General features: G+C 39.0%; 1 protein-coding gene across 1 annotated transcript in view; it reads right to left on the bottom strand.

Annotated features, from left to right (window-relative positions):
- The window catches only part of LOC130361842 (probable cation-transporting ATPase 13A5), a 218814-nt gene that overhangs the window by 79245 nt on the left and 119393 nt on the right, over nt 1–20176 (bottom strand). The window contains exons 18-19 of the mRNA XM_056565409.1: nt 18568–18685; nt 1051–1175 (exon numbers count right to left, since the gene is read on the bottom strand). Coding sequence (XP_056421384.1) covers nt 1051–1175; nt 18568–18685 — 243 coding nt within the window. The remainder of the gene's footprint in view (nt 1–1050; nt 1176–18567; nt 18686–20176) is intronic.

Raw genomic sequence — 20176 nt, 5'->3', positions numbered from 1 at the left:
TTCTAAATATTACTTTGTGCCTTTACACTCTATACTGTTGATCATTAGTAAATTGCCATTACCAAGGGCCATTAAAGAAGTTGTCTGGTGCCCAGACTGCATAAAAACCCCAAAAAGCGTTAATTTGCATCCCTTGTAGCCTCCAATAATGGCACCTAGCCTCGTCACAGACACTAAGTCACATTGTTGCTAAGCCAATCACTGACTGAGGTGGAACATCATTGTGGCCAGTGGCATCTGCAGCTGAGCAACATCTGCAGCTTCATGAAGACTGGGCACCAATACAGTGGTCCCTCAACATACGATGGTAATTCGTTCCAAACGACCCATTGTTTGTCGAATCCATCGTATGTTGAGGGATCCGTGCAATGTAAAGTATAGGAAGCTGTACATACCTGTCCCCGCCGCTCCGCACCAGGTCCTCACCGCTCCCGCTGCTGTTCCAGGGGCTCCCGATGCTGTCCCGCTGCTCCGGTGTCTTCTTCGCGATCCTCCGGTGTCTTGCGCATCTTCTGCAGGGTCCGGGCCTCGCTTTCTGGTGACGTTATTACGCTGCTGCGTTCGGCGCGGCGTGCGTAGTGACGTAATAACGACGCCGGAAAGCAAGGCCCGGACCCTGGAGAAGATGCGCAAGTCACCGGAGGATCGCAAAGTGGACCCGGAGCAGCGGGAATAGGTAAGCGAACCTGCTGGGGCACATTAAACTGCTATCCGACAGCAGCTTAAGCATTTTGCGCTGTCGGATAGCAGTTAATGCGATGGCCCCGACATATAAAAGCATCGTATGTCGATGCTGACATCGACATGCGATGGCCTCTGAGTGGCCATCGTATGTCGATTTTATCATATGTCGGGGCCATCGTAGGTCGGGGGGTTACTGTACCTGAGAATATGTGGGAGGTGAATTAAAGTTTTTGTTTTACTGTACTGTGTCGAATACATTTTTTATTTTTTTTTTACTGGAAAACAGATGCAATGTTTCAACTGTGACATTTTCGCATTTCACATTTTCGCATTTCTGCAAATAATTATCCTGTCTCTTCACAATACCTGTGACCATGATTGTTCTTATGTTTGCAGTTCTAAGTTCACAAAGGACTGGTTTAGTTTCATATTTGAGTTTATTTTCCATTATCAAAAAGCCAAGAAACTGAAGCTCATTCTCCACTTCTTCTCTGAAAAGAAAGAGTTCTTAAAATTAAAAACCAGATTATAACTAAAATCATAATTCAGAAAAACGTATACATTGTAGAGCACCATATACAGACAATTGTCTAGGAAGGAGTAGACCATTTAAAAAAAAAATTATATAACTGTTAGGAAATACAAAAAAAAAAAAAAAAACCTGGAAATGAAGTCATCGGCACTGGTTCCCCATTTCAATCAAGGAAGCACTTCATCAGTAAGGAAAACTTTTTTTTTAATACTTCAAGTGTACAAATTTACAATTTCAAAGTTTGACAAACTTATTGTTCAGGAGAATACACTTACACACTTACTATGGGCTTGCAGCATTCTTTGCTTGTGCCAAAGGTCACAATATTGTTTGTGCTGTTTGAAGTGAAAAAAACAGACTTGTCCCAGTACTATGCTGCCCTAACATAGTGCAGAATATTAGGGTAAAAGGTAAACTTTAGGGGTGAATATATCATGTGTATGGCAAGACAAAAACATGTAATAAACTTACATTATTGTATTAATAGTCCTCCATAAAAGGATCATAGAAACTATAAAGCTTGGGGGTGGGGGAAAAAAAAAAAAAAAAAAAACTTTACACTAATTAAAAACAGGGCATGGCTATCACACAATACACCTATATCATATACAAAATTGCACTGAAGCCTTTCATTAATTTGGTATTGTAGATATTCATGTCACATTGAGTGTTGTCAAAAACAACACAGAGGTTAATTATATGTACATATGAAGAAAACCAAAGAAGAAAGGTGTGCACAGGCTATTTTGTCAAATAAAACCCCTTTATTCCCTGTCTTTTGGAATGCCCTCTTCCTTAACAGGGTGGCCCCATCCTCGGTGACGGTCCCTTTCTGATACACAGTGAGAAATAAAATAATGGGACTGCTGAGAGAAAATACCATGCACTGTCAGACACCTTTGCCATGGTCGAAATGTTGACTATTGTAGTACTTTAAACATATCTTTTAGATTTCCATACATAGTCTACCGAGTAAACTGTTGTCTTCATAGGTTCACTGTGTCTTTCATTTTCTTTTTAGTATGTGATTACCATAAATATTAATATTGTTAGTATTTGGTTGGATGATATGTACCTATTTTAGTGTGGGTGCCTGGTTATATACCTGTGAGTTTTTACTGTGAAATCTGGGACCACATTTGTTAACAGATTTCTACAGTTATAATGGCCTATCACAGTTATCATCATAGTTATTATAGCCTAGACTTCTGATAAGTGTTATCTACATAAACCCTTCAAATGCAACATTTATCTACACTTTCTTGCAGGCACACACTTTTTTCAAGTTTGAGCTCTGCTATTTTGCCTTTTATATCTATTTGTGTTACTATTGACTATACTTGGGTGATACAGGAGAGTATTATTACTACATCTTTCTCAATTCCACCCTCATGTTATCTATGGAAGTACCGGTACTGCATTTAATCTGAATACAGCCTAAGCACCTTATTTTTAATACCATTATTTTATTATTTTTACATTTTTGTTTTACTAATCATGTATCAATCTTCATTTTTACGTATATTGTAACTGTTTATTGGTTTGACTTAAGCGTCGGACAAGGGCACTGCAGCCCTCCAGTCATTCAGTGTCTCATTATTTGAACATAATAAATTATCCTTATATTTAAAACTAAACCAGTTCACAGTATGCCTCAGTTATCCCATGACCTAGAGCGACAGAATTCTTAGTATTATTTGTTGCCACTTTTTTTTGTCACCAAGGGCATAGGTGACTATCTGGCTAGATCGGGCTTTATTGACTTTCAACTGTCTAGAGCCTCTCCTACACCTTCTACTATTTGGAGTATGATGACTCTTTAAATGGATCCTTTACAGCTCAACTTTTGTTGAGCACTTTGATTGGTTATATGGCCATACCCACTGTAGCATATCTCCCGTTACATATTTAAGGGGGACTGCACTGGAGGGCTGTTGAGGGGTTAATTGATGGGAAAGGTTTGTGCCCAGGAGTATCATTGTATCATCATCACCCAGACTTCCCCACACTACACTGATTTGTTTAAGTGGTTTGACCCAGCATGGAGAGCTGTCATTTATCAGGAGCTGTGATGGGGTTGTGTGCACACATGTATGTAATGAATGAGGGGATCCCATTGAAAACTTGTGAAACCTTGTCAAAATTAGTACAGCTATGATACTTGATTGTGTATCTTGATAATAACAGTTGAGACATTTTTTATCTGGCGCTAATAAGGCTATTTGTGACCTTCTATCCTAAAGCATGGACAATTGTTCATCATTCACCAGGACTATCTTTCCTTTCTCTCCCCAGTTTATTATTATATCTCTTACTGTATTTCAGTAAAGGGCCATCAACAAGGCTGGAACCACCCTGTAAGGAGGCAGACACTCCAAATGTCAGGGAGAGAAGGGGTTGTGGGGGACAAAAAGTATGCAAACTCCCTTTATATTTGCCTTTCTTCATTTGTATATATAATCAACATCCACATTTTTTTGATCAGGAGTCTCAGGACCCAATAGGACTTGAATGTCTTCGATACTATAGAATTGGGAGGCTTCGCCATCATTTAACATATAACATATATGTACAGTACTGTTTTGTATTCACACCCCATTTATTATTACTAAATAAAAGTCAAGTGTTATAGTTTCTATGATCTGTTTTGATCATTGGTCTGTCTGTTAATACAAGGTTGTTCAGGTTCTATAACCTTTGACTTTTGTGTCACTGTGGTTTTCGGAGACTATTGATTTATGGTCTGATTCAGTAACAGCTTAAATAAAAAGCAACAGAAATTGCTCCGTTTCTGTCATAGTAGCATGGTATGAACTTTACACTGTTTATTTAAAAAAGGAAATGAGGAAATAACATAAAAAATGACTCAGCAATGAATTACATTTCCTGAAATGCTGTGTTTCTGAAACATATCCTACAAGACAAGGGCTCAAGTCAGTAACAGATACAGACATTTCTTAAGCTGGGTTCACATTAGTGTTAAAGGGGTACTCCGGTAAAAACCTTTTTTCTTTTAAATCAACTGGTGGCAGAAAGTTGAACATATTTGTAAAATACTTCTATTAAAAAATCTTAATCCTTACAGTACTTATTAGCTGCTGAATGCTACATAGGAAATTCCTTTCTTTTTGGAACACTGATGACATCACAAGCACAGTGCTCTCTGCTGACATCTCTGTCCATTTTAGCAACCATGCATAGCAGATGAATAGCAGATGTATGCTAAGGCCAGCATGGTGGCTCAGCATTTAGCACTGCTGCCTTGCAGTGCTGGGGACTTGGGTTCAAATCCCACTAAGGACAAAAATTAATAAAGCGTTATTATTATTATATTAACGTCAGCAGAGACAACTGTGCTCGTGATGTCATCAGAGAGCATTCCAAAAAGAAAACCATTTCCTCTGTAGTATTCAGTACAGGAAGGATTAAGATTTTTTAATAGAAGTAATTTACAAATATGTTTAACTTTCTGCCACCAGTTGATTTAAAAGAAAAAAGGTTTTCACCGGAGTACCCCTTTAAGCTCCAATTAGAGGAGCTCTGCTAGCAAAGTCCATTCAAATATTAGGGTTTGAGAAGAGAAAAAAATACTGCAAGCAGCAGACTGACAGAAACCTGATAGACCCCATTCAAAGTCAATGGGACCCGTTTGGTCCAGATGTTGTCGATTGTACTTTGACCCTTTTAGGGTAAGTTCGGTGCAAGAAAAAAAGTTATCAGTTATACATCTTGTACACCTGACAACAATTTTTTTTTTTGTATTTTTATTTCCTTACTTTCTAAATATATGACCCCTTAAACTTTTTTTGTTTATTTTAATGAACTGGTGCCAAAAAGATAAACAGATTTGAAAATTACTTGTATTAAAAAAATATTAATCCTTTTAGTACTTTTTAGAAGCTGTATGCAACAGAGAAAATTCTTTACTTTTTTTATTTCTTTTTTTGTGGTGTCCACAGTGCTCTCTTCTGACACCTCTGTCCATGTCAGGAACTGTCCAGAGCAACATAGGTTTGCCATGGGGACACTTCCTGATACGGGCACCAGGTGTCAGCAGAGAGCACAGTGGACAACACAAAAAAAGAAATTAATTTTTTTTTCCTCTGTAGCATACAGCTGCCAGTACATTTTTAAGAAGTAAATAAGAGTAAAATGTTATATTTAGGTAGTAAAGTAAAATGTAAGTATATAAATTAGGTATCCTTGTAACCATATGGACCTGCAGTATAAAGATAAGGTGTCATTTGTACTGAAAAGTGCAAGTGTAAGCCCTAAACATTAACAAAATAGATTTTTTCCAATTTTGCCCCACAATTTTTTTTTTCTGGTTTTGCTGTCGATTTTGTAGTGAAATGATTGATGTCATTACAAGGTAAAATTGGTGGAGCAAAAAACAAACCCACATATGAGTCTGTAGGTGAAAAATTGAAAGTGTTCTTATGAAGGTGAGGAGGAAAAAACTAAAGTGCAAAAATGAAAAATGGCCCGAGAGGAAGGGGTTTGATAGGATAAGCTATAAAAGTTTGAAAAACTTACAGTGTCAGAAAAATAACGAACTGTGTCACATCTACTAAATATGTTTTACAATACTACAAACTATCCAGGGAAGACTTTCAACAAGATTTTGAAATATCCCTGTGGGAACTTTTGCTCATTCATCCAGAAGAGCATTTGTAAGCACAGACAACCATGTTAAAGCGGTATTCCGGACTTAGACATCTTTTCCCCTATCCAAAGGATAGGGAATAAGAAGTCTGATCGCAGGGGTCCTGCCTCTGGGACCTCCGCGATCTCTGTGCAGCCCCTCGCATTCTATAGACATGAATGAAGTGGCTTGATGTTACGATGGGGCATGGCCCTGACGTCACGTCTCGGTCTCTGATCAGCACCCAGCGGGAAGCACCTTAGTGGTGGGAGCCCTGCCATTAGACATCTTATTCCCCCATCCTTTGGATAGAGGATAAGATGTCTAAGGCCAGATTACCCCTTTAAACAAGAGGGCAGGGTTTAAAATCTCTGTTCTAGTTCATTACAATAGTGTTTGATGGGGCAGTCAAGTTCTTTCACACTAAGCTCCCCAAACAATGCCTTTATGTTTATGTGGTGAAAAAAGGTAAGAGCTAGAGCTTTCTATATGGTAATATTGTCAAGTAAGGTTGCCACTGTATATCTGATGAAGAGGTGTTTAAACCTTGAAATGTGTTGTGTGTGTCACAACAAATCTTTAATGTATTACGTTTATGGAGAAGTGATTTGCATAAAATTATCCTGTTTTTTTTCCCAACAATAACTTTCTGAACAACCAAAAAAGAGAAAAGAGGAAAGGCGCTCCCTGTATAGTAAAGCCAGCACAAGGGTAGAGAGGAGAATTAATGCAATATCCGTGCTCACCCTGCTAAGTTGTATGAGGACATACACAACTATGCTGAATACATGTGATTTTTAAGGATCACAATCCTGTAGTCTGCAGCCTTCCTGGAGGATGTGTGGAATAAAACAAGACTTCAGGGAGAAACCAGGATTTTCGGCGCTGACCAAAGAGAAGGTATCGGAGCCCAGGTAAAGGAAGGATGTTTATTAGCAACGCGTTTCACCGCGCTTGCGCGGCTTCATCAGGCTTAATACACGGCAGTTGTACCAGGGTTATTTACCCACACGGGATTAACCCATGAAGTGCATAATTAAAATATATTACAAAAAAACGATATAAAATGTATAAATAACAATGAGCATAAATATACATTTATAACACTCAGCACTGATCTTAATGAAATATTATATAAATTACAGCTATAAAATTAAGAGGACATATATAGAAGTAAAAAATGAAAAAATAGCCGCATAGTGTGAATTTGATGAAGGATAAAAACAAGACCAAGGTTCCCATTCGGGCGTGACCAGTTTAACCAAACAGTTGATAGAAGGAGTTGCATGATTCATACCAAGAACATCAAATGAAGGAAGCACAAAAAACTTAGCGAAAAACGCAGGTTCCAACAGGTTCCAAAAAACTATTAAAGTAAAAAATTAAAGTAAAAAATTAATAAATAAAAAATATATTAATGAGGACATGAATGACGGATAGAACAAAATCAACGAGTATTTTCAATTGTCTCATTCAAACTGTGCGGAAATAAAGTTACCAACTTATGAATCCAAAAACTCTCACGGTTAATTAAACGTTGGAATCTATTGGAAATACCCTTTGGGACCGATTCCAAGATAATCAAATTTAAAGACTCTATGCAACTATTGTGTTTTAATGAAAAATGTTTAGAAATGCTATGTAGCATATACTCATGTCTGATATTCCATCTATGGCGATTCATAAGTGCACAAACTGTTTGTACAGTGCGGCCTACGTATTGTAAACCGCACTGACAAGACAGTAAATATATGGCAAAATTAGTGTCGCAGGTAAGATTGCCTTTGACTTTGTATTCTTTATGTGTATACGCTGATTTAAATACAGTTGTGGATTTAATTAAATCACAGCACATGCAGCGAGACCGGCCGCATGGAGAGCTGATGGCACCCGTCTGAACTGTGTCTATAACTATAGGTTTCAATTTACCAGGGGCAATAAGATTTTGTAAATTACGAGATCTTCTAAATGTAATATTAGGAGTAGTAGGAAGAAAACTTTTAAGAATTGGATCATTACACAAAATGGGCCAATGTTTGGATAATATTTTTTTAATGTTAGTAGCTTCGTTATTGAAATTAGTAATAAAATTATATTTGTGATTAAATGTTTTCAAGAGTGACATATTATTTAGGGACGGTGACCAATTTAGGTGTGACCAATTCTAATTGTGTTTTTCCTTATACTTTTTTATAGGCATCGGAGAGTAATTTATTGGGATAACCATTTTCACGAAAACGCCCCCTAAGGACAGCGGCCTGCGCATCAAAACTGTCATCTGATGTACAGTTCTTTCTGACGCGCAGGTACTGACCATAAGGGACACCAAGGAGCCAGATAGGATAATGTGCACTTTCATAGCTAAGAAAGCTATTAATATCAACTTTTTTGAAAAAAGTTTTGGTACTTATAGTGTCCCAAATCTGATCTGGATATTTCCAGATCCAAAAATTGAATAACGTGAGTGGAATATTGCATAGTAAAATTAAGCCCCCAAGAATTTTGATTTAATTCACCAACAAATTGCTCTGCCTGCGAAAAAGAGCCGCTCCAAATTATGAATAAATTGTCAATATATCTCCGAAAAAAGCAAACAAACTCAATAAATGCAGGGGACTGTGCCATAACTAGGGACTCGAATCGCCCCATAAATAGATTAGCATAACTAGGGGCGAAACGAGTCCCCATGGTACAGCCCCTGGTCTGCCTATACAAAACTTCATTAAATGTAAAAATATTGTGGTCCAAAATAAAACAAATAGAATCTAACAAAAATGCAGATTGGTCAGTGCTGAGTGTTATATCATTCGAAAAGGTATTTTGTATGGCTGATAGACCCAAGTCTGTTTGAATATTTGAGTAGAGAGAGCAGACATCCAGGGTTAAAAAAGAAAATGTCAGAGGTAAACTAATATTATTTAATTCATAAATTAACTGGGTTGAATCACGTAAATACGAAGGTAAGTTTAAAACGTAAGGTTGTAAAAAGAGGTCAATGAAGTGGGACAAGTTGGCTGTAAGAGAGCCAACACCTGAAATTATAGGACGACCAGGGGGTTTACTAGGATTCTTATGTAATTTAGGTAGATAATAAAAATGGGGAATATTATAATGTTTAATATTAAGAAAAGTATGCTCTCTCTTATTCAACAGACCAAGGTCGGCAGCTTTCTGTATTAATGCTGAATACATGTTAAAATAAGTCATGGAAGGGTCATTCAATAAAATTGAGTAATAACTCGTATCAGAAAGAATATTCATGGCTTCTGCTACATAGTCATCACGATCAAGTAATACAGTACCACCCCCCTTATCAGCGGGGCGGATAACTAGTTCGCTATTATTTTGTAGTGATCTGATGGCATTCCTTTCTGCTGTAGAGAGATTATCTTTATCTTTATATATAATAGATCTCTCACATAACAAATTAAAATCTTTGTTTACCATAGAATAAAATGTTTCTAAATAATTTCCTCTGTGGTGTAGAGGATAGAAGTTAGAAACGGGATTTACCTGGACATGTTTGGCCTCGGTATTAGAAGATGTTAAAGCTGAATAATCCTGGTATTCCGCTAAGGAAGTTTTATTTTTTTTCTATTAAAGAAAAATGCCGATTTAAGGTAAATTTTCGTATATAGTTATTCAAATCTAGAAATAATTTAAAATCGTCAGGGCGAGTGACCGGACAAAAAGACAAGCCTCTAGAAAGTAAACTAGTTTCGCTTTCAGACAACAAATATTTGGATAGGTTAAAAATGTTTATTTTTTCTTTTTCAATTCTTGTTTGTGAAGAGGGGATAAGGTTGGGGAATCCCCTAGTTTTAGAGGATCTGCCACCTCTACATCCTCTGAATTTATTTTTATTTTTTGTGATTTTTTGTGACATGGTTTGTCCAATAGAGGTGGATTTTTTACTTAAATTTTTTACTTTAATAGTTTTTTGGAACCTGTTCTGTTCTGTTTTTTGTGCTTCCTTCATTTGATGTTCTTGGTATGAATCATGCAACTCCTTCTATCAACTATTTGGTTTAACTGGTCACGCCCGATGGGAACCTTGGTCTTGTTTTTATCCTTCATCAAATTCACACTATGCGGCTATTTTTTCATTTTTTACTTCTATATATGTCCTCTTAATTTTATAGCTGTAATTTATATAATATTTCATTAAGATCAGTGCTGAGTGTTATAAATGTATATTTATGCTCATTGTTATTTATACATTTTATATTGTTTTTTTGTAATATATTTTAATTATGCACTTCATGGGTTAATCCCGTGTGGGTATATAACCCTGGTACAACTGCCGTGTATTAAGCCTGATGAAGCCGCGCAAGCGCGGTGAAACGCGTTGCTAATAAACCTCCTTCTTTTACCTGGGCTCCGATACCTTCTCTTTGGTCAGCGCCGAAAATCCTGGTTTCTCCCTGAAGTCTTGTTTTATTTCTGAACAACCAGTATGGCAAGGCATCTTGTTACCGTCTTACATGAGGCTGCACAACAAGGCATCCGCCACATGTCAAGTTAAGTCGTTGTGTCTTTACCACAACACAATAAGGTGAGCAGAATATATATTTTCCTGTTCTTACTTTACAAAGCATGTAACCCTATGGGTATGTTACCCTGAAGTCTATGATTTGTGTGAACAGATCCTGTTTTCTCTACTGCAGGCTTCTGCAGGGTTCTACAGGGTTCTGTTTTCTGTTTTCTCTACTGCAGGGTTCTACAGAATATATATTTAACTGTTCTTACTTTACAAAGCATGTAACCCTATGGGTATTGTGTCAGTGTGGCAAGGAAAGGGTGTATTTCCCTTGCTAACTCTGCTGAATGCTCCACCGGTGGCCTGATTAATGAGGTATCAGGAAGGGAAAGTGTGTTTAAAATGAAAAGAAACAGAATAGTTGGGGCTCTCCCTGGGTAACAGCATGTCGCTGTAGGGGGAGACACACGGACCCTGGTAAGGAAACACACAGCGAACTGTGAGCGGTCCAAGAAGTGAAGAAGTGGTGTGAACTGTGAGTAACAGGTTGCAGGGGCACATGTTTTATGCTGGCTGAGGGTAGCTCACCAGATAGTAGTCAGGGCATGCTGATATGTGTAGTCAGTGACCAGACGGTCTAGGACTTTGGTTTGTTCCTGAGTTATGTTTTGTTTTTACCTGCAACCTGTCTAAATAAAGCTGGCAGATGCCAGGCGTGCATGAATAACCGTTGTCTGCGGGTTTATTGAGTGGAAACGTGTCCCGTGGCAGTGTCCAGGACGATCCCGGAGCTAATCCCCAAGGAGGAATCCTTACAGTATGTTACCCTGAAGTCTAGGATTTGTGTGAACAGATCCTGTTTTCTCTACTGCAGGTTTCTACAAGGGTTAACCACACTACATACACATGAGAAGCCACTTTAGAGTTAGGTCTCCTTTAACCCCTTAAGAACCAAGCTCATTTTAACCTCAAGTACCAGGCCGATTTTATTTTTGCATTTTCATTTTTTCCTCCTCGCCTTCTAAAATCCACAACTCCTTTTTTTATATTTCCATCTACAGACCCATATGAGGGCTTGATTTTTGCATGACCAATTGTACTTTGAAATGAAACCTCTCATTTTACCATAAAATGTATGGCGAACCTAAAAAAAAATTTTAGGGAGGAAATTTAAATGAAAACCACAATTGTGCACATTTTGGAGGGTTTTGTTTTCGCACTATACACTTTATGGTAAAATTGACATGTGTTCTTTATTCCGTGGCTCAATATGATAAAAATGATAACCATGGCTAGATACTTTTATATTTTTGTACCGCTTAAAAAAATCTAGAACTTTTTGTATAAAATCAGTAATCTAAAATCGCCCTATTTTGACCACGTATAACTTTTTCATTTTTCCGTATATAGGGTGGTGTGAGGGCTAATTTTTTGCGCCATCATCTGTACTTTTTATTGATACCAAATTTGCATATATAAAACTTTTAGATAATTTTTTATTAAGCTTTTTTTTTAATAAAATGTGACAAAAAAGCTGCATTTTTTGACTTTTTTTCTTTTTTACATTTACGCCATTCACCGTACGGGATAATTAACATTATATTTTGATAGTTCGGACATTTACGCACGCGGTGATACTAAATATGTTTATTAAAAATATATTTACGCTTTTTGGGGGTAAAATGGGGAAAACTGACAATTTTCATTTTTATTGGGGGAGAGGATTTTACTTTTTATTTATATATTTTTCAACTTTTTTTTTTACACTTTTTATGTCCCCATAGGGGAATATCTATAGCAATCCTTTGATTGCTAATACTGTTCAGTGCTATGTATAGGACACAGCACTGATCAGGATTATCGGTGATCTTCTGCGCTGGTCTGCTCGATTGCAGAGCTCGACCGATCGACCAGAGCAGAAGACCCCGGGATATGGCCGGAGCCAGATGAGGGGACCTCCAGCCGCCATGCTGGATGATCGGATCACGCAGCGCTGCGGGCGATCCGATCTGATCATCCATTGAAAGTACCGCACTGCCGCAGATGCTGTGATCAATACTGAGGGGTTTATGGCGGACATTCGTACGATCGCGGATGTTGGCCATTAAGGGCGGGTCCCCGGCTGCCATGTAGGTCGCGGACACCGTTGCGATGCTCGCGGTCCTACACAGGACGTAAATGTATGTCTTGGTGCGCGAAGTCCCGCCAAACCAGGACGTTAAAGGAGTACTTCGGTGGAAACAATTATTTTTTAAATCAACTGGTAGACAGTTCCTGACATAGACAGAGGTGTCAGCAGAGAGCACTGTGGTCAGACAGAAAAGAAATTAAAAAATAAATGAACTTTCTCTAGAGCATACAGAAGCTAAAAAGTACTGGAAGGATTAACATTTTTAAATAAAAGTCATTTACAAATCTGTTTTACTTTCTGGCACCAGTTGATTTAAATTAGTTTTTTTTACACTGGAGTAACCGTTTAACCTTTTGGGGATGGAGGGTGTACCTGTACGTTCTCCGCCCACTCCCTTTCTACAACGCGGGGCCACGCCGTGGCCCTGCATCATAGCGGGTCAGGCCCTGCATCTAACAACGGCCGGGACCCATGGCTAATAGCGCGCGGCACCGCGATCAGTGCTGCCTGCTATTAGCCACGGGTCCCGGCCGTTAAACCTTTAGACACGAAATTCAAAGTTGAACACTGCATCTAAAATGAAAGTAAACTGCTCCAGGCTAGCTTAGTGGGCTCTTCAGCTAAATCGTGGGATCCCGAACAGCTTTAGGACAGCAGGAGAGTCCTCAACCTTCCTCCTCGCTGTCCGATCGCCGAATGACTACTCGGTGCCTGAGATCCAGGCATGAGCAGTCAAACGGCAGAATCATTGATCAATGGTTTCCTATGAGAAATCATTGATCAATGTAAAAGATCAGTGTGTGCAGTGTTATAGCCCCCTATGGGAGCTATAACACTGCAAAAAAAAAAAGTGAAAAAGATCATTTAACCCCTTCCCTAATAAAAGTTTGAATCACCCCCCTTTTCCCATAAAAAAAAAAAAACAGTGTAAATAAAAATTAAAATAAACATATGTGCAGAAATGTCCAAATTGTAAAAATATATTGCACGGTCAATGGAGTACGAGCAAAAAAATTCCAAAGTCCAAAATAGCGTTTTTTTTGGTCACTTTTTACATCATGAAAAAATTAATAAAAAGCTATCAAAAAGTCCGATCAATACAAACATGGTACCGCTAAAAACTTCAGATCACGGTGCACAAAATGATACCGCCCTGTACGCGGAAAAATAAAAAAGTTATAGGGGTCAGAAGAGGACAATTTTAAATATATAAATTTTCCTGCATGTAGTTATGATTTTTTCCAGAAGTAAGACAAAATCAAACCTATATAAGTAGGGTATCATTTTAATCGTATGGACCTATAAAATAAAGATAAGGTGTCATTTTTACAGAAAAATGTATTGCGTAGAAACGGAAGCCACCAAAATGTACAAAATGGCTTTTTTCTTCAATTTTGTTGCACAATGATTTTTTTTACGTTTCGCCGTAGATTTTTGGGTAAAATGACTGATGTCATTACAAAGTAGAATTGGTGGCGCAAAAAATAAGCCATCATATGGATTTTTAAGTGCAAAATTGAAAGGGTTATGATTTTTTTAAAGGTAAGGAGGAAAAAACAAAAGTGCTAAAACGGAAAAACCCTCTGTCCCCAAGGGGTTAAGGTCAAACATAACATGGCAGGAATAGATCAAGGAAGGCCATATAAGTTTTGGTCCCCTCTCCTCAGCTGAGTTTGAATTAGAGACACAGGTCAAGTACACCTTGCCATTCCTCTTTTCTGACAGGCTGTCCACTGTCCACTACAAGTACAAGGAGGTTTTCAGGAGAAAGTAAAATACCAAAGTGTCTAATAGCAAACAAGGAAAACTGGATGCCGCATGCCTTGGGGTCCTGGTCTGGTTAGCAGTAGCAATTTCCATGTCAAGGGATGCCATCCGGATGTGATAGCTGGAATGTCTGTCAGTATATTCAAAGCCATGGATATGTTATCCTGTGCAGAAGACAATCTACTACCTCAGCTACACCCCTGAGAAGACCTTGCTTTACTGAGTACATTGGGATTGCTCCAAAGAGCCAACAAGTAATTCAAGTCTTGTCACATAACAATGAACAAGTTGGGCATTGCTCTGATCAGGGACCAATTCATGTCCCGGGATACGTCCCAAAAACAAGTAAATCTATATTTTAAGTCAAGTTTAATCAGTCACTATAACATTGCAATGAACATTTCTCCTCTGTACACTCCTTTAACCTATGTAGCACTTACAGCCTGGGACTTTGTGAAACACACTGTATCTTCTGTTTACATCAGAAAGTTTTTCAACTTCTCCTGGTCTCCCCGTGTCTTGTTACACCACAACACCAAGAGCATCCTGACCAACACCACTAGCACACATGCGTCCGAGAGGACAGCTATACTACCACCCCCCACATGCATCCTCTCCATTGTTAAATATTCTGTGCACCTAGGGCAGGGTTACACTGGGCCCTGCAAGACCAATTGCAGCACCGTTGACACTAGTAGTAGTGCTAGTCCCAGCAGACAACCTCCTGGATTGCCACATACTATATGCTTATGTCTTACTAAATGCTCCTACTTTCCTATAACACCACTCACAGTTCATTGTAGAAGATCTAGGAGGGAAGAATTTTCACTAACTGATTTCTTGTAGCATTGGCAATGTATTACTGTACCACACTAGAATTCAATACGCTTTTAAGAATGACCCATTCTTTCACACATGCTTGTAAAGGCGGATTACATTAGTAGGTGCTTGTTATTATACATCTGAGGCAATGGAATAAATAAAACATCTGAATTAAATGATAATGATTATGAGATGATCAAATCCAACCCAGTAGAACCCAAGTTCATTCAGAACTTTCCTAGAAGTTTAGTGAACCGGCAGAGCCGAAACGTTTTAAATGTTTACCAATTTCTTGTCCCAATACCAGATAGTGTATTTAGATACAATGTAATATGTCAAGTCCTTATAACCTGCACAAGACTTGTGTAAATAGCTGTCATATAGTTCTGTATATGAGTTGCATATTTAATATAATTAATAAGATCAGATTAAGCCTATTAGGGAAGTCTCCCCCCCCCCCCCCCCACAAATAAATAAATTAATTAAAATAAGTCAACATAAAATACAATAAAAATACAGTCTTGTACATAACCTAAAAGTATGTCATACACCCTAGATAAAAACAAACAACAAAAAACGTGGTCTCAAATGGCTGGAGGTGCTCAGCCCCAGATGCGGTTGTGCATTTATACTGGGGGAGCAGATCCTGCCCTTGTAGTCCGTTGCTAAGGGCGATCCCCAGCATAAAAATGCATACAATGGAGGATGTCTGCAGCGGACTATAAGTGCCACAATAGAATCCTACACCAGATAAACGGTGTGGATGTGTAACACCCTAGATAGCTGTCAACCAAAGGATAACTTGACTGAAACCTATCTCTTCCGACCCCACAATACTCAATATCAGCCACATATGTTTTTTAATGATGAAAGAGTAGTAGGTTGTTAATATTTAAAGGTGTTATTCCAAAATCTAAGTTTTTGTACCTTAACCCAATGTAAGAACTTCTTCAAATGGGCACTCACATTCTTACTATCAAATTTCCCCCTTCTTATTCTTGCCCCCCATATTCTATGTTTGTGTCTCCTTATGTGCAAAGTGAGAAAACCTTCAACATTCCCCATATGGCCGCAGTTTCTTCCCCACTTTCCATGTTGGGTTTTTCTATGTGCTGCATATTGCTGTTATAGTAAACTATATGTTCAGTTGTGTATGTCATACATTCGAGAAGCACAAACGGAGAAGTGGAAAGCTGCTTCTACATTAATAACAGCTACACGCTACACAGTGCCCCCGTGTGCAACTGCATTTCAATGTCCAACTCAATGTCCAAATGCACCAGTTATAAAGCCAAAGAAGGAGGTAACTTCACATGCTAGACCTGAGAGAAATGGAATGTGGAGAACATATGCCACAGCAACAAGATGGAAACAAACTTGAATCCTGGGGATTTTAGGAAGTATAATCTAAGGAATCATTTACATCAGAATCACGTCATAGCTAGGTGTTTTTTACATGTTTTTTTTTATTAGCATTGGGAAACAAGCTACAAATAGGATTTGAATACTGCTTTAAGATAATTACGGAAAATAATAATAAATAACAGGTTCCCTGTAGCTTCTAATTAATGCAAATTTTTTACTAAGATTTGTTATGGCACTGTCCAAGAGTACAATTGTTTGACCCATTGGTTGTCTCTTCCTGTGACAATTTAACCCCTTAAGGACTCAGCCCATTTTGGCCTTAAGGACTCAGACAATTTAATTTTTATGTTTTCATTTATTCCTCCTCGCCTTCTAAAAATCATAACTCTTATATTTTCATCCACAGACTAGTATGAGGGCTTGTTTTTTGCGCGACCAGTTGTCCTTTGTATTGACATCACTCATTATATCATAAAATGTATGGCGCAACCAAAAAACACTATTTTTGTGGGGAAATTAAAACGAAAAACGCAATTTTGCAAATTTTGGAAGGTTTCGTTTTCACGCCGTACAATTTATGGTAAAAATGACGTGTGTTCTTTCTTCTGAGGGTCAATACGATTAAAATGATACCCATTATTACATACTTTTATATTATTGTTGCGCTTAAAAAAAATCACAAACTTTTTAACCAAATTAGTATGTTTATAATCCCTTTATTTTGATGACCTCTAACTTTTTTATTTTTCCGTATAAGCGGCGGTATTGGGGCTCATTTTTTGCGCCATGATCTGTACTTTTTTTGATACCACATTTGCATATAAAATGTATTAAAAAAAGTAGGAATTTTGGACTTTTTTTTTTTCCGTTCACACCGTTCACCGTACGGGATCATTAACATTTTATTTTAATAGTTCGGACATTTACGCATGCGGCGATACCAAATATGTCTATAAAAAAATTACGCTTTTTGGGGGTAAAATAGGAAAAAACGGACATTTTACTTTTTTATTGGGGGAGGGGATTTTTCACTTTTTTTTAACTTTAACTTTTACACTTTTTTACATTTTTTTTTTTACACTTGAATAGTCCCCATAGGGGACTATTCATAGCAATACCATGATTGCTAATACTGATCTGTTCTATGTATAGGACATAGAACAAATCAGTATTATCGGCAATCCTTTGCTCTGGTCTGCTCGATCACAGACCAGAGCAGGAGACGCCGGGAGCCGGACGGAGGAAAGAGAGGGGACCTCCGTGCGGCGTTATGAATGATCGGATCACCGCAGCAGCGCTGCGGGCGATCCGATCATTCATTCAAATCGCGCACTGCCGCAGATGCCGGGATCTGTATTGATCCCGGCACCTGAGGGGTTAATGGCGGATGCCCGCGAGATCGCGGGCGTCGGCCATTGACGGCGGGTCCCTGGCTGCGATCAGCAGCCAAGATCAGCCGCGCATGACACTGGCATCGCTCCGATGCCCGCAGTTATGCACAGGACGTAAATGTACGTCCTGGTGCGTTAAGTACCACCTCACCAGGACGTACATTTACGTCCTCTGTCCTTAAGGGGTTAAAGGGGTTTTCCAGGAAAAAACTTTTTTATACATATCAACTGGCTCCAGAAAGTTAAACAGATTTGTAAATTACTTTTATCAAAACATCTTAATCCTTTCAGTACTTATGAGCTGCTGAAGTTGAGTTGTTCTTTTCTGTCTAATTGCTCTCTGATGACATCTGTCTCAGGAACTGTCCAGAGTAGAAGCAAATCCCCATAGCAAACCTCTTCTAATCTACTGTGCAGTTCCCAAGACAAGCAGAGATGTCAGCAGAGAGCACTGTTGCCGGACAGAAAAGAACTTCAGCAGCTGATAATTATTGGAAGGATTAAGATTTTTTTATAGAAGTCATTTACAAATCTGTTTAACTTTCTGGAGCCAGTTGATATATATAAGGTTTATTCCTGGAATACCCTTTTAAATCTAATGGTTTCACACATGTTATGCTCTGCCAGGGAGAGAGGAGCAGAGGAAGGAAAGTCTGGTGTAAGAGACAGACACAAGCATATTTTGTAATCTACAGCACAAGCAGCAGAGGTTGAATTCTATAATTGGTTGAAACATTGCTATCTACTTACCTTGGTAAGGTCTGCACATCAATATTTGCATTAGATGTAAACTCCTTATATGCAATGCCAATGGCACGAAAACCTTGCATCGTATAGTAGTCGAGGATGCAAGAAAAATTGTCTGGCACTGTAGGTGGATAAAATAACATTAAATAGAGGGAACAGTATAATCATTTAATAATGGTTACATAGATTGTGCGGGAATAAATATTGTCTAGCCCATATTTTTTACTCATTTTAAATCCATGTATGCAGAGGACTACTTCAAATTCAGTATACTAAGATGACCAGCATTTTTTTTCTTACTATTAATAAAATTGTCAACAAAGGCTTGTGGGGGAGTGTTTTTTTAAATAAAAGTTTCGTAAACGTGTTGCTTTTTTTTTTTTATTTACTTTACAGGCTTAGTGGTGGAAGCTGTCTTATAGACGGAGTCCATTACTAAGCCGGGGCTTAGCATTAGCCTCAAAAACAGCTAGCGCTAACCCTGATTATTACCCCGGCACCCACCGCCACAGGGGTGCTGGGAAGAGCCGGTACCAACAGGTCCGAAGCGTCAAAAATTGCGCTTCTGAGCATAGGCAGTAACAGGCTCGCGATATTTAGGCTGGGGAGGGCCAGTAACCATGGTCCTCGCCCACCCTGATAATGGCCTAAATAACGCCTGCCTGTTACAGCTTAGTCCCCGTAGGGCCATTTTTGATGATCCAGGCCTGTTGGTACCAGCTCTTCCAAACACCCGTATGGTGGTTGGTACCATGGTAATAATTGGGGGTTAACGTTAGCTGTTTTTGGGACTAACGCTAAGCCCCTGTTTAGTAATGGACTCCATTTAAAAAAAACTTTTTATTATAAAAAACACTCCCATACAAGCCTTCTTTAACCAGTTTATTAACATTAAAAATAATGCTGTCATCGACGTAGTCCACTGAATCCGAACTAGTCCACAAGATACACGGATCTAAAATGAGAAGAAAAAAAACCCACTGAAATTAGGTTAGTACATTTATTGTCACCCTCCCGCACATCTACCCGCCCACAGCCGCACGACTACAACTTCCAGTATATCCTCACTGTAAGGGCATGCAGGGAGTTGTAGTCATGTGATGGCGGGCTGATGGGAGAAGTGCAAGCGGGTGACAAGCAAGCCAGGGAAGCTTGTCACCTGCATGCACATTTCCTGCCACCCGTGCCGCATGGCTACAACTCCCAACATGCCCTTACAGTAATGCCATGCTGGGAGTTGTAGTGATGTGACACTGGGAGGCGGGAGATGTTGTAAGGACATGCTGGGGGTTGCAGTTGTGTTGCGCGGGTGGAGGATGTGGGTGCTAGTCACCTGCCTGCTCCATTACTGTGGGCATGCTGGGAGTTGTAGTAGTGCTGAGCGGTGGGAGAAGTGGGAGCGGGTAACAAGCTGGTCACCCGCCCGTACATCTTCTGCCCGCCTGCGCCACATGACTACAACTCCCAGCATGTCCTTACTGTAAGGGCATGCTGGGAGTTGTAATCGTGCTGCGCGTGCTGGAGATGTGTGGGCGGGTGACAAGCTTGTCACCAGCCCGCGCATCTTCCGCTCGCTCACACTGCACGACTACAACTCCCAGCATCTCCTTAC

This window comes from Hyla sarda, chromosome 3 (genome assembly GCF_029499605.1).
Source record: "Hyla sarda isolate aHylSar1 chromosome 3, aHylSar1.hap1, whole genome shotgun sequence".
NCBI classification, from domain to species: Eukaryota; Metazoa; Chordata; class Amphibia; order Anura; family Hylidae; genus Hyla; species Hyla sarda.
This window is presented reverse-complemented; position numbering and strand designations above follow the sequence as displayed.